Raw genomic sequence first — 25,542 nt, 5'->3', positions numbered from 1 at the left:
CTACCTTGTCCATTCCCTGGACAGTTATAGGAACCATGCCCTGTACTTCCCAGCCAACAGCTCTACAAGGAAACTCTCCCTGTTCCTTCTTCTTGTTGGACACTGTAGTTCAGATAGTCTGAGGCTATGCATGCAGTAAGTATTAGGTTCCAGTAGCTGCTGTAACAAGTTACCACAACCTTTGTGACTTAAAACAACAGAAATGTATTTACCCACAGTTCTGGAGAGCCAAGGTCTAGAGTCAAGTTATATTGGAGCCCTATTCCTTCTGGAAGTTCTGGGAGACGGTTGGTTCCTTTCCTGGTCCTGATTGTGAGAGGCTTCTGGTTTCCTTGGCTTGTAGCTGCATCACTGCTGTCTTTGTCTCTGCCTTCCCATCTTTTGCTGTGCTGTCTGTCTGTCTTTTTGCTCCTTCGCCTTCACCCCATTTTTTTTTTGAGGTTGCATGGATTGCATGTAGAACCCACAGATCCTGGATAATCACTTGCTCTTAAGAGCTTAACTTCATCATAGCTCCTGCCATATCACGTAATACTTAATGAGTTCTGGGGATTAAGACATAAAAATAAACCTATTGTGGCAAATACCTGTAACCCCAGCACTCAGGGACTCAGAAGTTCAAGGTCATCTCAGCTTCACAGAGCATTCAAAGCCAACCTGGGCTGTGTAAAATCTTGTCTAGAATGTATCCTCAGGTCATTCTTTCTGCCTGCCTGTGAGCAACAGAAAGAACCATAATGGGCCGGGTGGCGGTGGCGCACACCTTCAATCCCAGCGCTCTGGAGGCAGAGGCAGGCGGATCTCTGTGAGTTCAAGGCAAGCCTGGTCTACAGAGCAAGTTCCAGGACAGGCTCCAAAGCTACACAGAGAAACCTTGTCTCAAAAACCAAACCAAACCAAACAAGGAACCGTGATGATCCCCAGGCTAGAGTGACACAGCCTTGTGGTGGCTTATCCACTGGAACCAGAGACATCATCCCTTGGCCCTTTCTTGTGTGCTATTTCTGGACTGCTGTGTGGGTGGATGTTAGAGCCACAGAGTGAAGCTGGCTAAGAACCATCAGACCCAGCCATCAGAAGCACATTAGGGCCCCAAGACCTACAAATGGACTCATCCTCTGCAATCCCAGAATTCTGGAATCTTCCTAAATGTCCTTCCATAGGGCAATTCCTAAATAAAATGTGAGTTCCCCTGAGTGGGTTGGTTCATCTGCCATTCTAATAGTAAAGCAAACCAACAAAGTGATAGGAGATGACTGTAGTGTACTAAGAGGAAGAAAGAATTATCCACCCTTGTTAAAATAGTGTGTCTATTAAAAGTGAATAAGGGCTAGGGAGTTGTCTCGGTCAGTAAAGTGCTTGCCACACAAGCATAAAGACTTGATTTTGCTCCCCAGAAGCCATGTAGAACAGCCAGTGTGCTGGTGTGTGCTTGTAATTCCGGTGTTGGGACGGCAAAGACAGGCAGATCCCTGGGACTCACATTCAGTCTAGCTGAATGAACCAAGTCTAGGCCAATGAAGGACTCTCTTTGAATGAAAAACAAGGTGGTATGTAAGCTGCTAAGAGAGAAAAGCTATCAACAGCTGTGAGCTCTGTGAGCCACAATAATGACTGTCCTGGCAGGGTAGACCCGTGGATTATTACAGCCATGGCACGAATGTTATGGGAGTAACAAAGTCTACCTTCTGATTGTATTTAAGGCATAGTCCACAGGATCAAACACACATGCCTAGTACTAGAAATCTGGTCCCATATCCGAGACAGGGGAACTGTTCGGCCTCAAGTGTAAAACGACCAGTTTTTGTTTTTGTTTTTAATGCCGAATGTCGTTTATTGAAGGAGGGAGGAGGTCTTAAATACAGGCTTACAGCACAATGGGAGAACCCCGGAGGGCAGAAGTTCGATACTTTTACAATCTTGCATCTAAGCTGTTAACGCCCATTATGCAGGATACACAGACAAGGAACTTCCCTTAAGCATTCAGGAGGGTGGAACCCGGCAGGAAATTAGCAAAACGACCAGTTTTTGCTGAACGGACATAGTATAGTATCCACCTGCCTTCTAGAGATGTGTATCTTTAGCCATAGATTAGTGAATCTCAGTCCTCGTCAGAGAAGCATTTTTATGCAGTAGATGGTGTTAATGTAGAAACCCACAAGTGGCCAACGTGTAGAGAATAGTTGTGGAGTGATCATTCGCACATGGGACATCTGCGTCACATCCTGTCTCCATAAGGCTCAGGCACAACCGCTCAAGAGGGGAGTGGAAAGATGGGAAGAGGCAGAAACTGAGGAAGAAGGTATTTCCTAGACATGATGGAGTCACCGCGCTCGTGAATTCATAGCAGCTTCGGCTGCCTGCACACAAGCTGTCCAAGGTCAAGCCAGTCAGCGTGCCAACATGGAGGAGGGGAGGGGAGCACAAGTATCATTCCCAGCTGAGGAGCTCTTGAAAGCTTCTTGGAGTTCTTTTAAAAATCAAGGTGGACTGTTCCTGAGGAGGAGTGTGACCCCTGATGGTGACTTCAAGCCTCCACAGGTGCATACTCCTACAGATTTACACACACGAACATGGAGACACAGAGTTAGATAAAATCGAAATGCACTCCTCAGCTGCCCAAGCCGTGTATTAGGTGTTTAGTGGTTCTATGTGGCTACGGGTGACATCATAGATAGCATCAGGATGTGGACTCTCAGCTTTCGGGTAGCCTTTCACTTTCTGTTGCAAACGTCATTGCAGTGGGTACCTATTCCACGGATGGCCTTGAGGTACCAGCCCCTAGGGCGTGGCCTCGGGGCTAGCTTAAGACCTGAGGGGGCATGTACACCTTGCTCTCTCTCTCCCCCTCATGGGCTTGGACAATGTGGACGGACTCAGGTGGCAGAAGCAGCGTGGGACTAGACGTAGCAGTGGCCTACCCTGCCATCAGCCTTCCAGGACTCTGTGATGATTTTGCCTATCCTGTTTAGTGAGTTTTTCTCCTCAGTTTGTATCATAATAAACTCCCTAATACCCTTAAGCAGACTCCCTTGGATTTCTTGCTATACACCATGAGTCTTTTCTTGTTATTTTCCTATAGAAGCAAATATGCCATTACCCAGAAAGTGGGAGCATGGCTTTCCACGGCAGTGATGTATTCCTCAATCTGCTGGCCGTTCTCTGTCATAATTGAAGTGTGTGCTTGTGTGCATACACACTTTTCAAGCGTGAATCATAACGAGAACCATTTGAAATATTTAAGAAACAAAGACAAAACCTATCACCTGGGATGGTACATTTGGGGACCAGGATTAAAGGTAGAGCCTTTCTTGATCGGCCTTGGGTTCCTTACTGCCCTCCAGTCCTGGCTGAGTCACTCGGCCTCAGTTTCTTCATTAAGGGTAGAATCCCTGCTCCGCCTGCTTCCTGTGGTTGGGTGTGATATGTTTGTTTGCTCGTATGTGTGTATGTTTTCTTGTTTATAGAAAAGTCTCTGGTAGCCCAGGCTGGTCTTGAACTCCCTATGCACTTCTGACCCCCCATTTCCACTTCTACAATGCTTGCATTACTGACATGTACAAGTACACCGGTTTATGGGGTGCTAGTTCATGCTACACGGACACTCGGATGGAGCTGCATCCCCAGCCCAGGGTTGGCGGAAACTTAGAAGCAGGGGATGTATGAATTAGGGAAGTGAAGCCTCAGTACCTAAAGCTGTGTGTGTCACCAAAGGCATGAAGAGACAAAGTCCATTTCTGTGATAGTGTCAGGGTCCTGGCTGGAGTCGATGTGTCTTAGAGTCTGGGGAAGCCCCTACCAACCAAGAGTAGCATTGCTATTTACCCCTGCTGTGGGGGCTGGGCAGTCTTGATCCATTACCAAGCAATATTCTTTTATTGATTTGGTCAGGACTGTGTCACACTTGCTACTTGTTGGGCACTGTTGTAAAAAGTGCTTTACAAATACTTCCGGTTCCCCCGAGGAGTCACTGTTGGCGTACCCCTTTCCTGGAGAGAAAAATCAAGCTTTAGAGGTTAAGTACCTTGTCCAAGGTCACATAGTGGATGAGTGTGTCTTGTCTGTCTGACTGACCGGCAAGTCTGCATTTCTTCATGGTGTCCTTCCTCTTACTATGTTCCTTCTGTCCCGATCATGTGTGGCCGTGAAGTTGATTTGGGTAGATTACTTATCTCGGGGGTATGAGATTTAGGTTTTGATATGAAGGCTGGTGACTGACATTTCAAACTCAGTAGCTTTGATTCTGGGATCCTGTCTGTGTTTAGTAGTGTGGAAGGGGAGATGGGCTGTGGTGATAATGTGTTCCCCAATATATCGTGCACCCTAATAAACTTATCTGGGGTCAGAGAACGGAACAGCCACTAGGTAGACATAGAGGCCAGAAAATGGTGGCACACACGCCTTTAATCCTATCACTTGGGAGACAGAGATCCATGCAGATCTCTGTGAGTTTAAAGCCACACTAGAAACAGCCAGGCATAGTGACTCATGCCTTTAATCTCAGGAAGTGAGCCTTTAATCCCAGGAAATGACGGCAGAAAGCAGAAAGGTATATAAGGCGTGAGAACCAGGAACTAGAGCTGGTTAAGCTTTTAGGCTTTTGAACAGCACAGTTCAGCTGAGATTCATTCTGGATGAGGACTAAGAAGCTTCCAGTCTAAAGAAACAGGATCAGCTGAGGAATTGTCGAGGTGAGGAAGCTGTGGCTTGTTCTGCTTCTCTGACCTTCCAGCATTGACCCCGATACCTGGCACCAGGTTTGTTCTTATTAGTAAGGCCATTTAAGATTCATGCTACAATGGGCTGGGAAGGCGGGCCGACCTTGACATGGCGGTGACTTGCCTCTAGCTAGCTGGGTGCCCTCAGGTTGGTTACTTAACTTCTCTAACTTCAGATGGCATTTTGTGAGGGCTGAATAAGTCACCTTGGTGACAGTGCCCCGTATGCTATCAGGCAGCTTGCCATGCTTCATTCATGTTTAACTCTACCTGTGTCTTGAACTAAGACTTGTGTGTTCAGAGTGAGTGAATCTCCCGCCTGCCTTCAAGGTCTTCCTACCATGGCCTCCTGTAGCTGCAGAACTTCTCAGGCCTGGTGCTGGGGAATGGAAGTTCTAGGCCGTGTTGGCGTAATCCTGTGTTGGAGATTTTGGATAAATCTGTTTGCTTATTTGCTCCACATTTGTTAGTTCTAAATGGCTGCACTCCTAGGCCCTGTCTGTCTCGTCATTTCTGATTCGTCATATCTGGGTCAGGACGAGCCGGTGCTTGAAGGGCCAGTGCCTTAGCAGGTGTATACAGGGTGTGCCAACCTTTCTTCAGGCCCTTGTCGGCACGTCCTAGAGCATCTTCCCTTGGTCTCCATGGGGCTGCTTGGCTGTGTGACAAGCAGAGGTGGTGTGGACCACATCCTCTCTTCATCTTGTCAGTAATTGAGAAGGACAAAGTGTGGGGGCTGGAAACAAGTCAGAGGGAACTAACTTTTTGCTGTGCGTGTCCTCGACTCAGGGTGTGGGCACCGTGGTCATTGTCCTTTGGGCTCAAAGTTACCCATGTTTATAATGGTGCAGGCCGTGTTCCTGGAGCTGTCCCGTGTGACCAGGGCTGCCTCGGGTGCTGTGCAGGGTGCTCGGATAGCTTGGGATGGGAGACCTGAGATCTGTAGCTGAGACATGGAGGAGGGGCAGGGGCCACCTTAGATCCTCTGGAATCTCAGGCCCTAGGAGAAGCGGCGTGTGTGCAGCCCCAGACAATGTGTCCTGTGCAGTCCTCTGCTTCCCCAGCTAGTGCCCCGGAGTGGGCGGCAGCTTCATTGCCTTTGGTTTAAGGTCCTCACAAAGTGAGTTCATATCCGGTAATGACACAGTGAATTGCACTTCACAGGCCTTTCAAAGCCAGGCCCAGGGATGCATCCTGTCTAACTAGAGGGACCTTTGCTGGCAAGTGAAGCCTCTGGCCAGCCACTGTTGGTATTCTGAGGGATCCACTGGTGTGTGTGTAGATCTTTCCAGATTTTTCTGCGTTTAGAAACCTGTTGAGACCCTCTCCAGAACTTAAGAGGCTTCTGCAACATTTATTCATCAATTTTGATAGCTGTTGCTTTGCTCGGTGTGCAGGGTTCCCAGCCAAAGACTATCTAAGAAAATGGCACGTGACACTGCTTCCCTTAAGGATGGCAGTTACAGGGTTACGAAGTGGGACGAGCCATCCTTCTGGCCCTCGGTCTTATGAGCCAGTGTGAGTAGGCCTACTGCCTACACAAAGCCACCAGCACCCTGTGCCTTCCTGACAAGTTGCGTGGTCGTGTTTCTGGCTGTGGTGTCCCTCCTGTGTCCACCAAATGCTGCAGCCCAGGCTGTGGGACTTTCCTGGCCAACCTGCAGACCGGCAATCAATCCTCCTTTGCTTTCTTCACTGGTCTCTGGGTCTTATCTGAGTTAACTTGGCCCCAAGTAACAGTAAAAAAACCAAACCAAACCAAAACTAAAACAAACAAACAAACCAAACAAAAACAAAAACACTGGGTGAGTGAAATCTGCTAAGCCCTTCAAGAGAAAGTGCCTTTGGCCGTTTCCTGTAGCACTCCAGTCTGCTGAGGTGATTGCAGCGATATGGGTCCAAAAGTGCTGAGAGAGAGCATGGAAGGAGCTAGCTGTTCCTGAGGCCCAGGGCTCTGTCACGCTGCTGGGCATGTCAGCTGATCTCATTTCATCCCTTGAGGTCCCGTGACGTTGGTACATTAGCACCTGAGGACATTACACTCACAGTGTCTGAAGTCATGAAACTTGGGAGGGCCCGAGTTAACTCCAGAACCCCAGAATCAAAGCTCATTGCAAAGCCATTGCCTTCCACCAGAGCTACCAGAGCTTGTGCTTTGCCACAAGGAACAAGATTTTTGTTTGTGTGTGAGGAACTGGACATGGACCCCAAAGAGCTTAAGGCATGCATACATGCTGAGCAAGTGCTCTACCGCTGAGTTACATTCCCAGCCCTCTTTTTACTTAAAACAAATGTTTATTTACTCTGTGTGTGTGTGTGTGTGTGTGTGTGTGTGTGTGTGTGTGTGTGTGCTGTGCATTTGTGGAAGTCCGAGACAGCTTGGGGAAGTTGGCTCTCCCCTTTTATCACGTGGGTCCTAGGGATTGAACTCTGGGTTGTTATGCTCGGTGGCAGATGTCTTTACCTGCTGATCCATCTTGCTGACACTTTTTATGGCTTTTTCCTTTTTATTTTGTGATGGGGGTCTAATTAAGGTATCCAGGTTGACCTTAACACACTCTGTAGCCCAGGAATGCTTTTGATTGTGCATTCTTCTGCTTCAGCCTTCTGAGTTGCTGAGATTGTAGGTCTGCACCTAGCCCTGCTCAGGAACAAGATTATATGACCTAACTTGACTGAATTAGTTGGATTTAGAAATGCACAACGCAAAAGGAAGATCATTCTGGTAAAGGAGAACAAGAATTGGCTTAAAGCCTGGAAAAGGGCCTGGGCAGGGTGTTAGGACAATTACTTGGGATCCCTGGGACAGTCCCATGGCCATCATCTTATATCCCAGTACCGCAGTGCCTGGAGCTTATAGGCTCAGTAAGTATTTATTGAATGAACAGGTACAAGAATAGTCATTTACCAGAGAGTGTGAGTCTCCTGAAGGGCAGGACCTGGGCCTTAGAGATTTTGAGTGCTTGACATGTTACAATGATTGTTACACATCGAACAGTAAACATGTCCTGATGGACTGAATAAACACATGGCAGGTAGGAAAGGGATGCCAAGATGTGTCTGAGAGAAGGAACTCATGACCTGAGACATATTGAACAGCACGTAGTGGCTGATGGTGCAGAAGGTCTTTATTGTCAAGGAAAAGAAGCGTTCACTTTTTCATGAGGCATTCACAAAGGCTATCTTTCTGTTAGGACTTGGTGTGTATCTCAGTCATAGAGTGCTGGTCCATGCTCTAAGCCCTTGGGTCCATGCCTAGCACACACACACACACAGAGACACACCCACTCCCCCCTACACACATACACGGCGGGGGGGGGGGGGGGGGGGGGGAGAGGGAGGACAGGAGCCTCAGTGGCAGTAGAGGCTCTTGCTGTGTCTCTCTCTCCATTGACTTTAGGATCATTTAGCTAGAGAGTCTAGCCAACATCCTTTAGTTATATGTTTTCAGCCAGGTTCTCAGTAAAGGCTGCCTCTCATTTCAGGTGTTGGCTCAGAGTGGGGTTTTAAAGAAAGTCCAGAAGCAGCGTTGGGAGAAGCCTTTTCTGTGGGTGGCCAGAAACGTCTGGTCCTGAAGACACAGCGCAATCCTCACCTGGACTTATGACCCGAGGCCTTGCTCCCCTCCTGCCCATTGAGTTCCACAAGATGGGCTCCTTCCGCCGTCCCAGACCACGATTTATGAGCTCCCCCGTACTCAGCGAGCTGCCCCGCTTCCAGGCCGCCCGGCAGGCTCTGCAGCTGAGTTCCAACTCTGCCTGGAACAGGTAAGGGTCTGTGGGTCCAGCATCACCAGGGAGGGATCTGGGATGATCTGGGGGTGTGCTGAATATCTGCCGCTCAGAGAGCTTTGCTCATGAAGTCTGATTATGGTGCAGATGATGAATGGGGCGAGCGCCCCTGTTTTCATAGAGAATGGAGCTCACTGTGAGTTCTAGCCTATCAGGGTCAGTTTTGCCAGGCTGGGACCATTGAGTTAGAATTTACAGTTACTGTTCATGTCCCTTAACACCCTACACTGGTGTGAGTATCTAAGGGTGGGGTCTTTCAAGTGACCTCATATCACCCATTTCCTCTTTAGGAAGTTTTGGTGCATTTCTGTGCAAAGCTCAATGAGGGGTGTGTGCCAGTCTCTTCCACCTGAGCCACTGGTGCTTGGGAGAGGAGATGCAGCTTTGCAAGGTGTCCAGCAGAGCTTATGAACCAAGCCCTGAGCAGATCAGCCAATCAGCACTGCCCTGTAAGTCTGTGGGCTACTGCTTTCCAAATCTGTGCTGGCCTCTGGGTAAATGAAAACATCACTGAATTCTCTGTGTGCTTTTTCAGTGACTGGCCACCAGGCACACTCAGCTGATGCAGCTCAGCAGGCCTGCCTGGAATGTTCTGGCATTCTGAGAATCATTGTCCTTTGTAAAATTCCTCAGCACAGACAAGATTATAATGAGTTCTTGGGCTGATGATTTGGGTGGAGGTCCCTGGAGTTGAGTGGAGTTGAGCCCCGACTGTGGCTCTTTAAGAGCCTAACTCTCTGCCGGTATACTTCCCTCCCTGGGGTGAAATAAAAGGGTAGTGAAGGCCCATGGAAAATTCTGTTCTAGCAAGGCCAACAGTTGCAGTTTCTATGTGAGAAGATGGTGACTTCCCGGTTGTAAGAGCAGACAGGGTCAGCTCCTGCTGGCAATGGATGCCTTCTGGAGGCTTGCAGGCCCCAGTGATGGCAGTTCTCAGAGAGCTGATCCATTGCCTATCTCCATGTGAGCAAGGGAAGAAGCCCCCTGGGACTTACAAGGGGCCGGCACTGCCTTTGGATTCTTTTGCCTACGTCTCCTTAGTACTTCTGGGGCATTCAGGAGAGGGGCAGAAGATATGGCTGCAAGTATCCCCTCGGGCTTCCCAGCTCTTCCATGACCTCTCCTGTGAGCTGTTTGAAAAAATGGCCCCTGGAGGCAGATCACCTAACTGGGATGTGTTTCTGTCTCTTTGCAGCGTGCAGACAGCTGTGATCAACGTTTTCAAAGGGGGCGGCTTGCAGAGCAACGAGCTGTATGCACTGAACGAGAACATCAGGTACCTGGCTGGCCAAAACCAGTGCTGTGTTTCCCTTAGGAGGCTTAGTGTCCTCCTCACCCAGCGCCTTGCTTAGTCCTTGCTGCTCCTCTGCTTGCTGTTAAATTGTTCTTGTGGCTGTTGTGTTGTGACCTTTACCTTCCAGACTTCTCATTCTGATAGGATGCCTATGCTCGTGTATATTATGCACTTCATGCTGGGGGTACAGGTGGGATAGAGGGTAGCTGGCGCTAATTCTGTAAACATTTATTGAGCACTGTATTAGGCAATATGGCTTAGTGTTTGGAGCCAGATTGCTTGAGATTTATACCTGTTAATAAAAGGTTTAGTAACAAATATTGTTAGAGTACATCTTTGGCTAGGTGCTGGAGCAGACATATGTGGACCCTGCTTTCCTGGGTTTTGTTTTTGTTATTGTTTTGTTCTGAGACAGTTTCAGGTAGCCTACACTGACCTTGAACTAACTATATAACTGAGATTGGCCTTGAACTCCTGATCCTTCTGTGTCCACCTCCTGGAGTGCTGGGATTACAAGTATGTGCTACTATCCCTGGCTTATAAAATGCCCAGGGCCTCTTGTACAGTGGGTGAGCATTCTGTCCACTGAGCCACATCCCCACCTCACCTTCTTGGCATGTACAGTCTGATGGGAAGATGATCATCAGTCATCCAATCACGGGCTGTGTGATGACTTGGTTGATATGATGAAAGCCTGTTAATATGACTTGGTCTTGCCAAGAGTCCAGGGACAGTGGAGGTGATGCTTCTGCTGTGATCTGAAGGTCAGCAGGGATTCATTAGGGAAGAGGGCTCCAGTGGGGAGAATCAGCAGGTGCATGGGGCCCTGTGCTTTCAGTGAAAGAGAGCTTAAGTAAGGTGCTGGAGGTGGGGTGGTGGCACAGTCGGGTTGTGTCTTGGTGAAAGGAGAGAGGAAACAGAGCTCAGTGCCCCTGGCTCATCTAGGACTAAGAAGTTAAATTAGCCAGCCTTTTAATTCCTCTCTGGGTATGTTAAATGCAGAACATCTAGGCTCAAGACCCAGCCCTGCAGTGGGTTAACAACAAACAAGGCTATTGTTCAAGCCTTGTTTACGTTGAATCAGGTCTGTGGTGAGGTCAGCTGGGTGTTTAAGAGCTCTGTTTTCATTCAAGCCTGTACAGCACATAAGCAAACGGTTATGTTACATTTCTACCTCCTGTTCAGCACATACGCCAACGGTTGTGTTACATTTCTACCTATGGACTTGAATTTCATGTCACAATTACATAAATGTGAAAAGAGACAAAAGAGACCATCTAGCCCAAGGCCTCATTTTACAGGGGAGGAGAGTGAGGTCCCAAGGAGGTATGGTGTCAGGGGCAAAGCTGGGTCACCAGCCTCAGCCTTGCAAGAAAGAGCCCAGCTTACTCCAAGCACTGAGTTCCTCGGGGGCCCCCAGTGGAAATATAAATAAATAATCCAAGGGCTCAGGAATGTGCTAATTGTTTCTCACTTCAGGACACAGATCCTGACATTGTACTTCAAAGATCTTTGTGGGTAGCTAGGAAGGTGGGAGCCAACTCTGATGTCACCTGCCCCCATAGCTCAGAAAAACAAGCAGCCCTCAGGTGCCAAGGGGCCTTCTGAATGGGGAGGCCTCCGGGGAGCATGCAGAGATGCTCCCAAAAGACCTGAAATTAAGACTTTTTTTAATGAAAAATTTCCTCTCATTTTTGTTTATTTTAAAACTTATTTCAGGGCCTCACTGTGAAGCCTTGGCTTTCCTGGAACCCACTCTGTAGACCAGGCTGGCTTCAAACCCAAAGAGATCTGCCTGCCTCTGCCTCCTGAGTACTGGAATTAAAGGCATTAGCCACCATGCCCAGCTGTTTTACAGTTTTTTTTCGAGACAGGGTTTCTCTGTGTAACTTTGCGCCTTTCCTGGATCTCGCTTTGGAGACCAGGCTGGCCTCAAACTCACAGAAATCCACCTGCCTCTGCCTCCTGAGTGCTGGGATTAAAGGCGTGCGCCACCACCGCCCGGCTGTTTTACAGTTTTAAGCTTTATTATTATTATTTTTTAATTGGTGTATCTGACTTTCAAAGGTTGTTTTTTTTTTTTTTTAAAAATAGTAAATTTCTCTAAGTTTTGGTGCAGACATAACAAAACACCGCTGTGGTCTGAGTGTGGCTAGTAAACTACCTGTCACTAAGAAGGGCCATAGTGTGTATGGAATGACATTTCTGTTGCCAAAATGTGTTGTGTCCTAGACAACTTGAGGAACCTCCTATGTACCCACACAGCTAGCTTTTCATTATGTAATTTATAGATGAGAAAATCATGAGAGAAACCACGTGACCTGCCCATGGTTGCACAACTCTAAAATGGGTCCAGATTTGAACTCCTGCCTGAACACCTGCGTCTGAAATCCACACTAGTCTCCTTGGGTTACTGTGGCAAGTACCACAGGCAGAGGGGCTTAAACAACAGAAATCTATTTCTTTATGTTCTGGAGCCCAGAGGCCCAAAGTCAAGGTGCTGACCAGCTCAGTTTCTGGTGATAACTAGCTCGTGATCACCACCTCACCATGAGTTCACATGACCTCTTCTTTGTACATTCAAAGGTGGACAGCCAGCAAGTCCCTGAGAAGGACATCGGTCTGCCTTGAGGATTGTAGCTGAGCACCTCCCAAAGGACCCACCGTACTATCATGTGGGGAGGGTCAGGGCTTAGACGCAGGAACTGGGGGGGGGGGGGGTGGTGTGCACAGTTCAGCACACAGGGAAACCTCACTCTGCACCACATGGTGGTATCTGGGAGCAGTCTCTTTCTGGGAAGATGGTTGAACTGATGTCCATGGCTTTTTTTTCTGCTTTAGTTGCTTTCACAGGGCCTTGATGAGCACATCACTTACTGTGTGATGACTCTACTCCCTGCCTCCTGAGAAACCGTGACCCTCCTTACAGTTTAGGGGTGCCACCAAAGGTTCTCTGTCTTCAGTCTGGTGGGAACTACAGGGGTTGGTGTTTGGAGTAACAGCCTGGGTGTGAGTTCAGCCTAGAATAAGCTTGTAGCTTTTAGAATGCAGAGCTTGGCCTCATTTTGCCTCTAGGAGGTCTACTCTTTGGCTTCTCTAACCTAGTAGCTGGAGTGGAGGCAGGCCTCCCTAATAAAGACACAGAGTAGACCTGGGAATATGAAGCATCTCCCAGGCATATATGTGACCCAGTGTCTTAGTTGTTGTTCTATTGCTGTGAACAGACAGACATGACCAAGGTAACGTTTTTAAAGGAAAACATCTAATTGGGGGATTGCTTACAGTTTCAGAGGGTTAGTCCCTGATGTTATGACAGGAAGCAGACAGTTATGTGCTGGAGGAGTAGCTGAGTGCTTTACATTCTGATCTACAAGCAGCAGGCAGAGAGATGCTGGGCCTGGCATGGGCTTTTGAAACCTCAAAGCCCAGCCCCAGTTGCACACCTCCAACAAGGCCATACCTCCTAATCTTTCTAAACAGTTCCACTAACTGGGGACCAAACATGTAAACATATGAACCTTTGGGATCATTCCCATTCAAACCACCATACCTGGACATCTCAAACTGTATAACGCAAGCTACCCAATATGTTCCCATATCTGCAAATATCTGTAGACACAGCCAACTCCATGGATCTCAGCACTGAAGTGAATTGCCACTCTCCCCACAATCTCACAGACACAGGACTTTGAATTTCCTTTTTCTTCTCCGAAGCCCTGTTTGCAGGACAGATCTATACTTTAACAGAGTGGAGGCCATAAAGGTGACAACACAGGACAGTAGGAATGTTGGAAAGAGGATATGGTAGGAGGGAAGGCTGAGTTGTCCCCAGCCTCATTCTTCAGTTAATCTTGACAGTCCTACTATGTGGTATTATCTGTTCTAGGCTCAATAGAATGCTTTAATGTAAGAAAGCCAGCACCGCTGAATTCAGAGCCCTGCAGATCAAGACGAGTTAAGCCCTGTGAGCTTGGGGAAGTTGCTTAATTTTTCTCTGTTTTTCGTTTCATAAAATGTGGGTGATAGTAGCACCAAGTTCATGGCAGTTGTGGGGATTGTGACCTTGCTAAAGTGGCCTTAGTACAGAGTCTGGTACAGAAGAGTGTTTCACGAATGTTAGGCGTACTCTATTCTGTTATGATGCGTGCTTGGGAACAGTGCTGTGCTAAGTGCTGTGAAGGATCCTACAGGGTAGTGTGATGAATTGTCCTAGGGACAGAATGAGCATGACATTTCCCCGGTGTTTTGGATGAGGTGAGCTCACTTTGAACTTGAGAGTTCCGTGGACTGCTCAGAGTGTGCTTGGAACTGAAGTTTGGGTGAGGCTGAGTTCTTCCAAGGACAGACAGCTATTTCTTCTTTCTGTGGAGACCAAGTCTAAGAGGAAATGACTCTCTCAGTTCTCCGTTCTATTCAGCCAAGCCTTTTGATGATCACCCAAGTCTAGTGTCAAAACCTGAATCCTCTCCCTTGGGTCTGATCCCAGGCTTGGCCCCCCTTTCCACTCCACTTTCCCTTCCTCCCCCACCTCTTCTCTCTCTCTCTCTCTCTCTCTCTCTCTCTCTCTCTCTCTCTCTCTCTCTCTCTCTCTCTCCTTCTCTCTCTTGTGTGTGCATGCATGTGTGTATACACTTGATGGGTGGGCAGAGGTCGATATCAGTGTCTTTGTTTGTTTGTTTGTTTTGTTTTGATTTTGTTTTTTCGAGACAGGGTTTCTCTGTGTAGTTTTTGTGCCTGTCCTGGATTTCACTCTGTAGACCAGGCTGGCCTCGAACTCACAGAGATCTGCCTGGCTCTGATATCAGTGTCTTATTAATTTTCCTTATTTATGGCTTCCTTGGGCACCTGCACAAATGTGGTTCACATACACACACACACACACACACACACACACACATACACACACACACACACACACACACACACACACACACGGATTAGGGTTTTAACTTTGTTTTTGAGACACTGAACCCAGGCTCTATCTATTTGACTGAGCTGGGTGACCAGTGAGATCTAGGAAACCACCCCAATACCAATGCTGGCATTACAGACTCATACCACCATGCTCAGCTCTTATGTGGGTCTTGGGATACAAATCAGCTCCTCATGTTTGGGCAGTGGGCATTTTCCTGACAGCTTCCCATGGCCCTCTTTCTCACTATATAGTCGAAATGAACCTGGGAGGAGTGGATGCTTGCAAGTGGGAGCCAGTGTGCAAGACGGCTGAAAGTCAGGTGTTTGTGTAACTTTTTCTTATAATGCAGTCATTGCAAACGTGGCCCTTTTAAAGATGTGAACATCGAAGACATTATCTTTGAAGCTTGTACAGGGAAGAACTTTGGTCCAAGTGTGCCTAAGTTCTAAAACAATACTGAATTTATAGACAAGTGTTTCTAGACCTTAGGAGAAAGACCATCTAAAACAGAGTGGCCAGTTTTCCCCAAATAAAGTCAAGGCACCTGTTTTGTCGATATGAAAGCCATAAATCAGGATAGTTTCTATTTGCAACTGCCTTAGGAAACAGAACATGATTTGATATCCTCAAAGGAAGGGGATGACCTTTCTGAATAGACTTATTTTGACCAGACTGCCAGTCATCACTGTCCACAGTGCTGGCTCAGCCACACACCTTCCTGGAGCTTGGACGTGGTGTTTGTTTTTTTCTTTCTTTTTGGTGTTTTGAGACAGGGTTTCTCTGTGTAGCTTTGTGCCTGTCCTGGAACTCACTTTGTAGCCCAGGCTGGCCTTGAACTCACAGGGATCTGCCTGGCTCTGCTCCGAGTGCTGGGATTAAAGGCATGCGCCACCACCGCCCAGCTTTGGACGTGGTATTTAACACTCCCGCCTCACCCCTGACTGGAGGTCTGAGTTTCAGGAATCTTCTGGAAGCAGGAGTGGCTGAGTCCTGATGTGGACCACATTCTTCCTCAGCAAACAGCTTTTTTACTCTTATCTGGCCCGCAAGGAGAGTGAGCAAATCAAGATTGATAGACACTCACAAGTTTTTGTGAGAACCTGGGTTGGGGTTATAGACGGAGGGACCATTGGTGCTGTTTTCTGCTTACTGAATGTTTATGGTGGGCTCTGCCGGGTCTCTGGCGTGTTCTGGGGCAGCCATTGAGATGGGTGGCTCATAGCTTGCAGCAGAGAAGAGCTAGGCAGGGAGCTGTCATCTGCTGTTTTAAGTGGGGTGGCAGCAGATGGGCACATCATTAGATTGGGGACAGGGTTGATTCCTAAGTTGGAATCTGAGGGTTGAGCAGGTGGCAATCAGGTACACAGGTAGCTGAGGACAAAACTGTCTTTCCACTTCTCACCCTGTGCTCTCAGCTCCCAGGGAGGACTTGTCCTCTGCAGAAATAAGTACTCAGAGTGAAGGATTTTGGAAGCTGGAGATGAGTTAGTTAGCTGCAGCTGGCCAGAGGCAGAAAATGGACATTTTCATTCTCTCTCCAATCACATCACTTCTGTTCTTGAGGAGGAAGGTGGTGGCATAAAGGGAACCCCGAGTTTTTTTTTAGGAGAGGAGGCTCCAATGACTGTTTGTTCTCTGGCAGGTCTGGGGTGAGACTACCATCTGAGGAGTCAGTTGGCTGCTCGAATCCCATAGGGAATTCCACCTTAGGTTCCCATTTCTCTGAGCCTGCTGACATTAGTGGGAACCACAGCTGGGAAAAGCTTTGCCGAAGGATGGGAAGTGGGGGAGCCTAGGTCCCACCCGAGGGTGGCTGATGGCACTGATATCAGTGTAAGGCCCGATTCCCCGAGGCTATGATCGTAGCAGGTGCCTGCCGAGCACAGTGTGACACCCTTCCAAGGCTGTGTGTATACTCACTCTTGTACAGGTGTCATGCCTAGAAGATGGATGTTGTCCCCCTGTTGTGTGGATGAGGAAGTACAGGTGCACAGAAGTGGACTAGCTGACTGGGGTCATCTCTGCAGAAAGTGTTGGGATTTAAACTCAGCCCGCCATGTTGTCAGAAGATGCTAGAGTCCCATAGCACTGGAACAGCCACATTTGACACTTGGGTGTGGCTTCACTAATTAATAGATCTTGAAGTAAGTGGGTACACTGAGGATCATGTCTTTAAAAATAAAACCCTAGTTTGGGAGGAACTAAGATAAGGTTTGCCTTTTCTTTTCTTTGTTTTTGAGATAGGTTTCATCATAGCCCCAGCTAGCCTAGAACTCATGTTGTAGACCAGGCTGGCCTCAGACTGTCAGAGATCCACCTGGCTTTGCCTGCCACATCCTGGGTTAACGACATGTATATCACCAGCTGGGCTCTTGAGGGCTGTCTTGTGAGCTCGTTGGGTCTGCCTGATCTTGCGTTGGCCCCTTGTTGAGAAACAGCCATCTTTGGGGGACAGGAAAGTCCTTAACAAGAAGTGCCAACTGGGAACCAGTGCAGCTGTGTTGGTCTGAAGATTGTTTAGAAATCTGCCCTTCTTCCCTAAAATTCAAGGTTTCTAGACTTTCTGGAAAGTTCCAGTCTGGCTGTATTAGACCCACAGCCTGGCCCGGGGTCAGTCATAGGGTCTGAGACTTACCTGCTTGTTTTAGAGGAATTTTCCTCAGCCCTCAGGGTTCATATTCCCTCTTTCCCCAGCTTGTCTTCTTCTTCTGCAGACATGGCGTACCACCTCCGTTTGATTTCTCTGAGCATTAGTCTCCACAGGCAGAGGAGGACAACCTAGGAGACTCCCACCTGGGAGGCTGTTGGAGCGTTCAAGTGCGTGCAAGCTATCCCACACGGTGTGCACCTCATAATTAGGAGTTTAGCATGTGCACGTTATTGGGTGTTTCCTTGCTCCTCGGTGTTCCCACTGATACCCACTGGGGTGCAGACAGAGATGTGTGGCACTGGTAGCACTGTGCCCCATTTAGGGATAATAACTCCAGTGCATCCCAGTGGAATAGGCCAAAGGACCTTGAAAGGTGAGCTTTCTTATGCTACTACTTACAAGGATGCCGCCTCCAAACTAGTCCTGTTGTAGCTGCTAGGTGGGGTTCTGCAGAGGAAGAACGGTCAGGTTGGATGGACACAGCTGTGGCATCTGGTTTGGAGCCCTGCCTGGAGGGCCTCGCTGCTCCTGGATTTTGAAGCAGTTGAGGTGGGTCCCGTAAAGGGACCTAGGGAGAACTTGGGGTGGCCAGATAGTTAACACCCAGTACTACTCTCTTGACCCATCCTGGCTGGATGGCCGTACTTGCCGCAAGTGGACTGTTAACCTGGGGAGACATAAAGCCAGCTGACAGGCAGAGGGACTTGAATGTCCTGCTCCTCCACCTCTCCTATACATGCAGTGGGAATGGTGGCTGGTGATTCAGATCTCTTCTCAGAGTCCTTCCTGCCCTGCGCCTCTGCTGGCTGGAACCCAGCTTTGGAGCTGCCCGCTTTACCTCCAAGCCAACATGAGTGGAGACTGTTGACAACATGGTGTGAGGAGGAGATCAAGGATCTGTGTAATCACCGGAAGTCCTGTGAACCAGGGTGGCGGCTCAGCGGCGCAGTCTGGGCAGGGATGGGTGTGTGACACAGTGTAGCCCAGTAACTTCTTCCCCTTTTTCCCCTGCTGTGGCTCCTTTAGGCTTCGAACTGAACTTCATGCTATTTCTGCTTTCACTGGGCTCACATGTCCCACATAAACGTTTCCTTCCCACTGCTCAGCTGCTTGTGGTGGAGTGGCTGGGAGCGGAACCCTGCTGTCAAATGAAGCAGGGGTCTGGGAATGTGAAACTGATGATGTGGGTGTGACCTGGACCAAAAGGCCCTTTCACATTAGCCTCCTGCCACAGCAACCCTTTTCCCAGCAGGAGTCCTACCCTTTAACCCTTTGAGTGCTATGCTCTGGGGTCTACCATGCTGTGCCATTCACAGGTTTCCCAGGTCCTAAATCTGAGGTTGGGCTAGGCCTGCCTGCTGTCCTGGGCAGGAGTCAAGAGAAGGGTGGGATCATAGCCCTGTTGTAGGCTTCAGGGTAGGGCAGACCTGGTAGAATCCTCATGACTAACCTTTGCCAAGCCAGGAGCTCATCCACAAAATCATCTCAAAGATGACCTCACTTCCCTCTTGCGGTCATGCTGCTCTATGGGGATCTTACTACCCACACATTCTCTGAGGACCGGGAGGAGGAGAGTCGGGTGCATTTGCTTGCTTACTGCTGTGGTAGCAGGGAAGTGGCCATCAATATTCAGACCTAGACAGTGGCTCCCAGGTTTAATGAGCTGCTGTATCGGAGGTCAGCTTCTTGGTCACAAGCGTGGCTGTTTCTGCGCGCCTCTGCAGACACTGCTTAGGCTAAAATACAGGAATACAAATGTTGTGCTTATCAGGGCTTGACAGACATGAATAGCAAATCGACTTAGAAAAAGAGACACCATCCTAGGGACAGTTTGTCCTTATTCCTTATTATTTTAATAATTTGTTCCAGCAAATAATTGCATTTCTGTTGACAAGGAAGAAACCTTAGGAAAACCGGGGAAAGTAGAAGGTAGATTGCAAGATTCTGAGCCGTGTAGGAACCTGTGCCTAGGTACTGGGAACCTCCTCTTTCTATGCTTTATGCATGAACTCAATAAACTTGGTGATCCAGAGTGTGGCGAAGGTGGGAGTGGGGTTATCCTGCTGTGATTTGGACCCGTCGCTCTCATACCGTGATTCTCTGTGTGTGTAGTGTGTGTGACTCTGTGCATGCATGAGTGGTGTATGTGCGTGTCTGTATCTGTGTGGTCTCTGTATGTCTCTGTGTGTCTACCTCTGTGTGTGTTTACATGTGTCTGTGTGTCTGTGTGTGTGTCTGTGTTTATATATGCGGTGTGCAGGCACACACCTATGTGAGCACCAGAGGACAACCTCGGGTGTCATCTCTTAGAAGCCATTCATTTTGTTTTCTGAGTCTCACTGACCAGCCTCACCAGTTCTAGCTGTCTGGCCAGTGAGCCCCGGCGGGGGTGGGAGGGGAGGCTGCCTGTCCCCACTTCCTCAGTTCTGGGAGTACAAGTGCATGCCACTTGTTTTTGTTTTTGTTTTTGTTTTTTTAACTTGGGTTCTAGGGTTCCAACTTGGGCCCCCAGACCACTTTTAGAAGAAATCTCAGCTTTTGAATGAGGGAGTGGCCAGGGAGGAGAAAACCCTTGTTTGAGTTCTTTTTCCTTTCCTTCTTTTGACCAGCATCATATCTAACACCTAACAGGTTTCTGGTAAATTATTATGGACCAAAGACTTTATTAGCGGGCTTCCTATTCTCTCTACCAGCTGCTCTTCTCTGTCTTAGTGGGGAGGGTGTGCAGAATGTGCCCGTACGAGGGGCCATGTCCACTAGATACCACTGGAGATGGCAGTGTTACCTGAGTTAGGGGCTCTGGCTGCCCGAACAAGCTAGACCTGTCATCAACAGCTAATTTAAAAAGCAAGTGATGGTGAAAAGCAGAAAAAGGAGATAAATTCAATAGTCATGTTGAAAAGGGAGCAAAGAAAAGCCAGGTATGGTGGCACATGACTTTAGTCCCAGCACTCGGGAGGCAGAGGCAGGAGGATCTTTGAGTTCGAGGCCAGCCTAGCCTGGTCTACAAAGCAAGTTCTAGGACAGCTAGGGCTGTTATACAGAGAAACCTTGTCTCAAAAAAGCAAAAAACAAACAAACAAAAAACCCAACAACAACTAAAACACACCAAAAAAAACAAAAAAAACCACAAAAAAACAAAAACCAACCAAAAACAAAAACAAACAAACAAAAAGAAGAAGAGGAAGAGGGAGCAAAGAGATCTAGTGACTCCCCAAGTCCATCTTCGAGGTCCTGGCATAAGATTTATTTAGGCTGAAATAGAGGCCAGAGGTATGCATAATTAAGCAGTCTTGGTGAAGGTGTGGTCCTGTCCATCACTGACCCATCGTTGTCTCAGCCCCAGACTGTCCTATACGGCGGTCTCACAAGTTGACAAGCTACTTGCACTCTCTTTCTGGGAGACAAGTGACCCTTTGGCTGGCACCAGGGTTCAGCACTTTCCTTATTTGAACATGGCATTCCTGGGGAACTTCCGATTTCTTGGGGACTACTGTTTCAATAGTCTGATGGGATATGGGATATGTATGTGTATGTGCAAGTGTCTCTTTCAAATGTGTTTGTGGCCAGGATGGTTATAGAATGAGGTGAGAGTGTGAAAAAACTTCTGACTCTCAGTTTGGCTGGCACATGAGTAGAGACTTTTTTTTTAGAGGTGTCCTCTCCTTGTTAAACAAGGACAAGCAGATAGACGGGGCAGAGGCAGCTGTGTAACCTGACTGGCTGTGGTCTACCCACAGGTTGACCAGCTAGCACTGCTCCTGGCCCCTGGTCCTGGCCCTCTGTGTCCCCGTGGATCAGTGATTCTCAAGTTACCAGCCCACGCAGGGCCGGGAGGGCAGGTTCATAGGACTTCCAGGATTCTGTCACCTCTATACCTGTCTGCTTCCTGATACTGTTCCCTCACTTGGAACTTACTCCCACAATCCTTTCTTGGGTTTCAGACCATCCTCAGTAAGCTTGGTGGAGGCTACCGTTAATTTTAGACTCTTTTAAAAAGTTGTTTTGAACAAGATTGTCTTCATACAGTTCAAAAATGTCGTAGTTGGGGCTGGAGAGATGATTTCAGTGGTAAGGTGTTGCCATTGAAGCCAATGGACCTGAGTTTGGTCCCAGTGCCCATATGCCCATAGGTAGGCATGGTGGTGTGCAATTGTAATCACAGTACTGGGAAGGCAGAGCCTGGAGGATCCCCGAGGCCGCTGGTCAGCTAACCTAGTGCTGTCATTGAGCCAAGGGTCCCAGTGAGAGAGAAAGACCTTGTCTCAAAAAACAAGTAACACCCAAGGTTGATCTCTGGTTGCCCCATGCACATGAACACCACACACACACACACACACACACACACACACACACACACACACACACACAGAGGTGCGCCTTATAAAAAGGTTCAAGGTTGAGAATTTTTACTCTACCCCCAAAGCTCCTTTTCAAAGGCAGATGCTATTTTAACAGTATCTCATTGAGTAGTCTTCTAGAGTATCTTTCTGCGTGTGTAGGAATATACACATAAGTGCTCTGGTGCCATGGGGCACCTTATTCAAGGACCACAGACTAGGGTAATAAGGTGGTACGTCTGTAGGGCCCTGAGCCCCTCTAACTTCAGGGACTACAGCTTGTTAAAGTGCTGTCTGGCCCTACTTAATTTCCTGTCACAGCTTCAGTGTTCTCCGATCTCTTCCCTGGGGAAGAAGAAGACACCACAGCCTTGTGTTTTTTTCTGTGTTATTTTGATAATGTTTCATGTGTCTAGAAATCAAGGTGCCTCAAGAATTCACAGCAGCTGTGGTTGCCTGCACAAGACTCATGGAAGTTCAAGCCAGTCAAAATTTCAACATGGATGGGGGAAGGGCTCCCAAGCCTGAGATCAAGGTGTCATCTGATTAGCTGAGACTTGGGCTAGCTGATAGCACTTGGCTCTTCCAGAAGTTCGTCTTCTTCACCCATGGTCTTGAGACTTGCCAATGGCCACAAAGACTGTCAGGGAGCATTTTTGCTTCTTGGTTGGAAGCAGACCCCCTTGCGTCATTCTGCTTGAAACGTCCTCAAGTGTGGTGCTAGCCACTCCGTTCTCTTTTCTTTCCCAAGGTGTGCTCTCAGCCCAGTGGCTTTTTTTCTTTTTTTTGCTTTTTCGAGACAGGGTTTCTCTGTATAGCTTTGGAGCCTGTCCTGGACTCACTCTGTAGCCCAGGCTGGCCTGGAACTCACAGAAATCCACCTGCCTCTGCCTCCCGAGTGCTGGGATTAAAGGCATGCACCACCACTGCCCGGCCCAATGACTTTTAAAAAGAAGATTTATTCATTGATCCCCCCCCCCCCCCCCCCCCGGAGCTGAGGACCGAACCCAGGGCCTTTCGCTTGCTAGGCAAGCACTCTGCCACTGAGCTAAATCCCCAACCCCTTCATTGTTATTTTATGTATATGAATGTTTGACTGTATGTGTATATGTACACCACATGTGTGCCTAGTACCCATGAGATCAGAAGAGGGCATAGGAGCCTCTGGAACTGGAGTTACAGTTATATATTTATGGTATAATCTGGGAGACTCTCTTCTGTGGCCAGGTGACCTAGGCAGGCTCTTTATTCCACCCCTTACTGTTTTCTTAGACAAAGAGTCCCCTCCTCTGAGCCTCACCTGCAGCATCTATAAGAAAGGGGTACAGAAAACAGACTCCTGAGTCTCCATGTGGGTGCTGGGAACAGAACCTGGGTCCTCTACAAGAGCCCCAGCCCAATAGCTTTTGATAGGTTTCATCTCTCATTAGACTTGTCCACATCTTGGGGAACCCCTGGGATGTGTCGCTGGAGTGGCTCTTAGGTTACCTGCTATTATGTTGAATCTCAAAATGCTTCATCTACCTAACATGTTTCCTGCTATGAGAAAAGGTGGTATTTTTCATGTGTTTCAGCTTTCTAAGCTTTTCTGGAAATTTAAAACGTGAGTGTTCCTCTCTTGTTCTGTCCCCAAATTCTTGTTCCCGTTTTATGCACATAATGAATGATATATTGTTGTAGCCACTTGTCTGTTCTTCAGAGACATGAGTGAGCATGTTTGGAGGAAAGTTAATACCCATCAAGACTGTCAGAAATTCGAGTATTTGCTCCTTAATAACCATAGCAGGTGGGAAGGGCAATGAGACCGTTGAAGTCAGGGAGACTTTGTTCCCTAGAGAAGTTACTGGATTCCAGGAGCCAGTTTTTCTTGTTTTTGGCTTTTTCTCACCTTGTCTGGATCAAATTCAGGATGGATTGGTAGGGATGGGCCCATTATTTGTCACGGGAGAAAAAGGCTGCTGTCCAAATCTCTACTTATTTGTATTTTTAGTACTTAAGATGCTTTGACATCACCTTGTGAATATATTTACTAACATACTATCTATCCACATCTTTGGCCTAAGAGTAGAAACTATGAGAGCAGAGACCTCGTGTAGATACCTTGGTGATCCTGGTGCTGGAACAATGCGTGGGAACCTACAGGGCAGCTCAGTAAATGTGTTGCCTAGGTAACCGGAAACCCAGGTCTCACTGTGGTCCCTTTTGTAGATTGCCTCATTACACTTATGATGAATGGTGAGACCACCCCATCATATCCTCAAGGTGAATTTCAAGTCTGGACATTTTTGGAGTTAGAGGAGAGGAGAGGTGGAGTTATAGGAAAAGATGTTTAGTTTGCAGAAGGTCTAGGTTTGAACCTTGGCTCTTGGGTTAATGTGTAGGATCGGGGTGGGCATGCTTTCTCTATCTACAGTAGTTGTGACAATTATACCATCCTGTATACACTTTGAATCTTTGAATGGGGAATGTATAGAAAGTGTGTTTTAGACTATAAAATGTTTGTAAATGTTTTCACTGCAGTAACAATGGGGGGGGGGCCTACCAGGACCTAGGAAAAAGTACTTCCTCCTCAGGCCTAGATTCCACCCCTGTGCTGCTGGTAAACGCATTGTCATCAATGATGAACCCTTTGTCACCCTCCTTTGGAACAGTCTTCAGGAGCTGTGATCACACCAACAGCTGCCTGACTATGTTTCTGTGTTTCTCTCTCCCCAGGCGGCTGCTGAAGAGCGAACTTGGATCCTTCATTACAGACTATTTCCAGGTAAGCTCCGTGGGTTCCCACACCCATCAGACTTGCGGTTGACCTGCCCACAGGGTATCTATCAGTGCTGCACATTTGGATGGTCCTTTAATGCTACAGTTACATGAGCTGCGGTGGCTACAGAGGGCTTCTGGGCCAGCTCGGTCACTCATGTTCGTGGAGGTCAGGTCCCTGCAGTCAGTCTCAGGCTCTTGGGTCTCAGGACTCACTTATATCGTTAAAAATCATTGCCTGTTTGGGTTCTATCTGTCTGTCCTTACCATATAAGGAACTGTGCCTCAGCAGCTTTATAACGTGTCTCAGTTAACTTACAGAAGAATACACAGCACTTCTGTGAGGGAAAAAAAAAGAGTTTCCAGAATAAACCAGAAGTGAGAAGAGTGTTATTGGTTTTGTGTACGTGCAAACATCTGCGCGGCCTGCTTTCCAGAAGGCAGTTCTTTCTCTTGTCTGCTTTCGTTTTCTGTGGGTCATGTATTGCATGTCACACAGTCTCAGGACAGCTGCACTGGCCAGCTCTGGGACACAGAGGGGATAAGGCAGAATCAGCTTACTGTTACTGAAGACATAGTTTTCACCCAGGGGACCCTGAGTCCCACCACTGCCCTAAGCCCCTCCTGTCCTACGTGTGGGATTTAGTTGGGTTAGGTATATATGTCCTTAGACAGATTATTTCTTGTCACTAAGTGTGTTCCACTGAAGGCAGGATTGGATTTGACAGTCTAACTTCCCTTCTGTCTACACATTGTCGTGAGGCTACGAAATTCAAGGTCCCAGGTCTCTGCAAAGGACAGTTTGTAAGCCATAGACCTAAGCTGCTTCCTTAACTCTAACCAAAGGTGTCTGGGAGCTGCTGGGTGACAGGGAGTAACCGACGAGGTGACACTCCCATGACGTCAGTCTCTACTTCTCGCTCGTTTGCTAGGGTGGGCTTGGCAAGCTGCTTTCTTTCTGTGTGCCTCAGTTTCCTCGCTTGTGAAACGAGAAGCTCATTTCACCTCGTTTTGTGGTTCGCATGACATAATAGCGGTGGAGAACTCAGGCTAACTATAAGCAGACAACATCGCATG

At 48.0% G+C, this 25,542-nt stretch overlaps 1 protein-coding gene across 1 annotated transcript in view; it reads left to right on the top strand.

The window, feature by feature from the left end:
* Nucleotides 1-8,212: 8,212 nt before the first annotated feature.
* Nucleotides 8,213-25,542, top strand: part of Prr5l (proline rich 5 like) — a 59,463-nt gene continuing 42,133 nt past the window's right edge. The window contains exons 1-3 of the mRNA XM_059260999.1: nucleotides 8,213-8,485; nucleotides 9,705-9,785; nucleotides 24,424-24,472. Coding sequence (XP_059116982.1) covers nucleotides 8,322-8,485; nucleotides 9,705-9,785; nucleotides 24,424-24,472 — 294 coding nt within the window. The 5' untranslated portion in view covers nucleotides 8,213-8,321. The remainder of the gene's footprint in view (nucleotides 8,486-9,704; nucleotides 9,786-24,423; nucleotides 24,473-25,542) is intronic.

This window comes from Peromyscus eremicus, chromosome 4 (genome assembly GCF_949786415.1).
Source record: "Peromyscus eremicus chromosome 4, PerEre_H2_v1, whole genome shotgun sequence".
Taxonomy (NCBI): Eukaryota; Metazoa; Chordata; class Mammalia; order Rodentia; family Cricetidae; genus Peromyscus; species Peromyscus eremicus.
The sequence above is the reverse complement of the archived record's forward strand: the minus strand, read 5'-3'. Positions and strand labels throughout refer to the sequence as shown.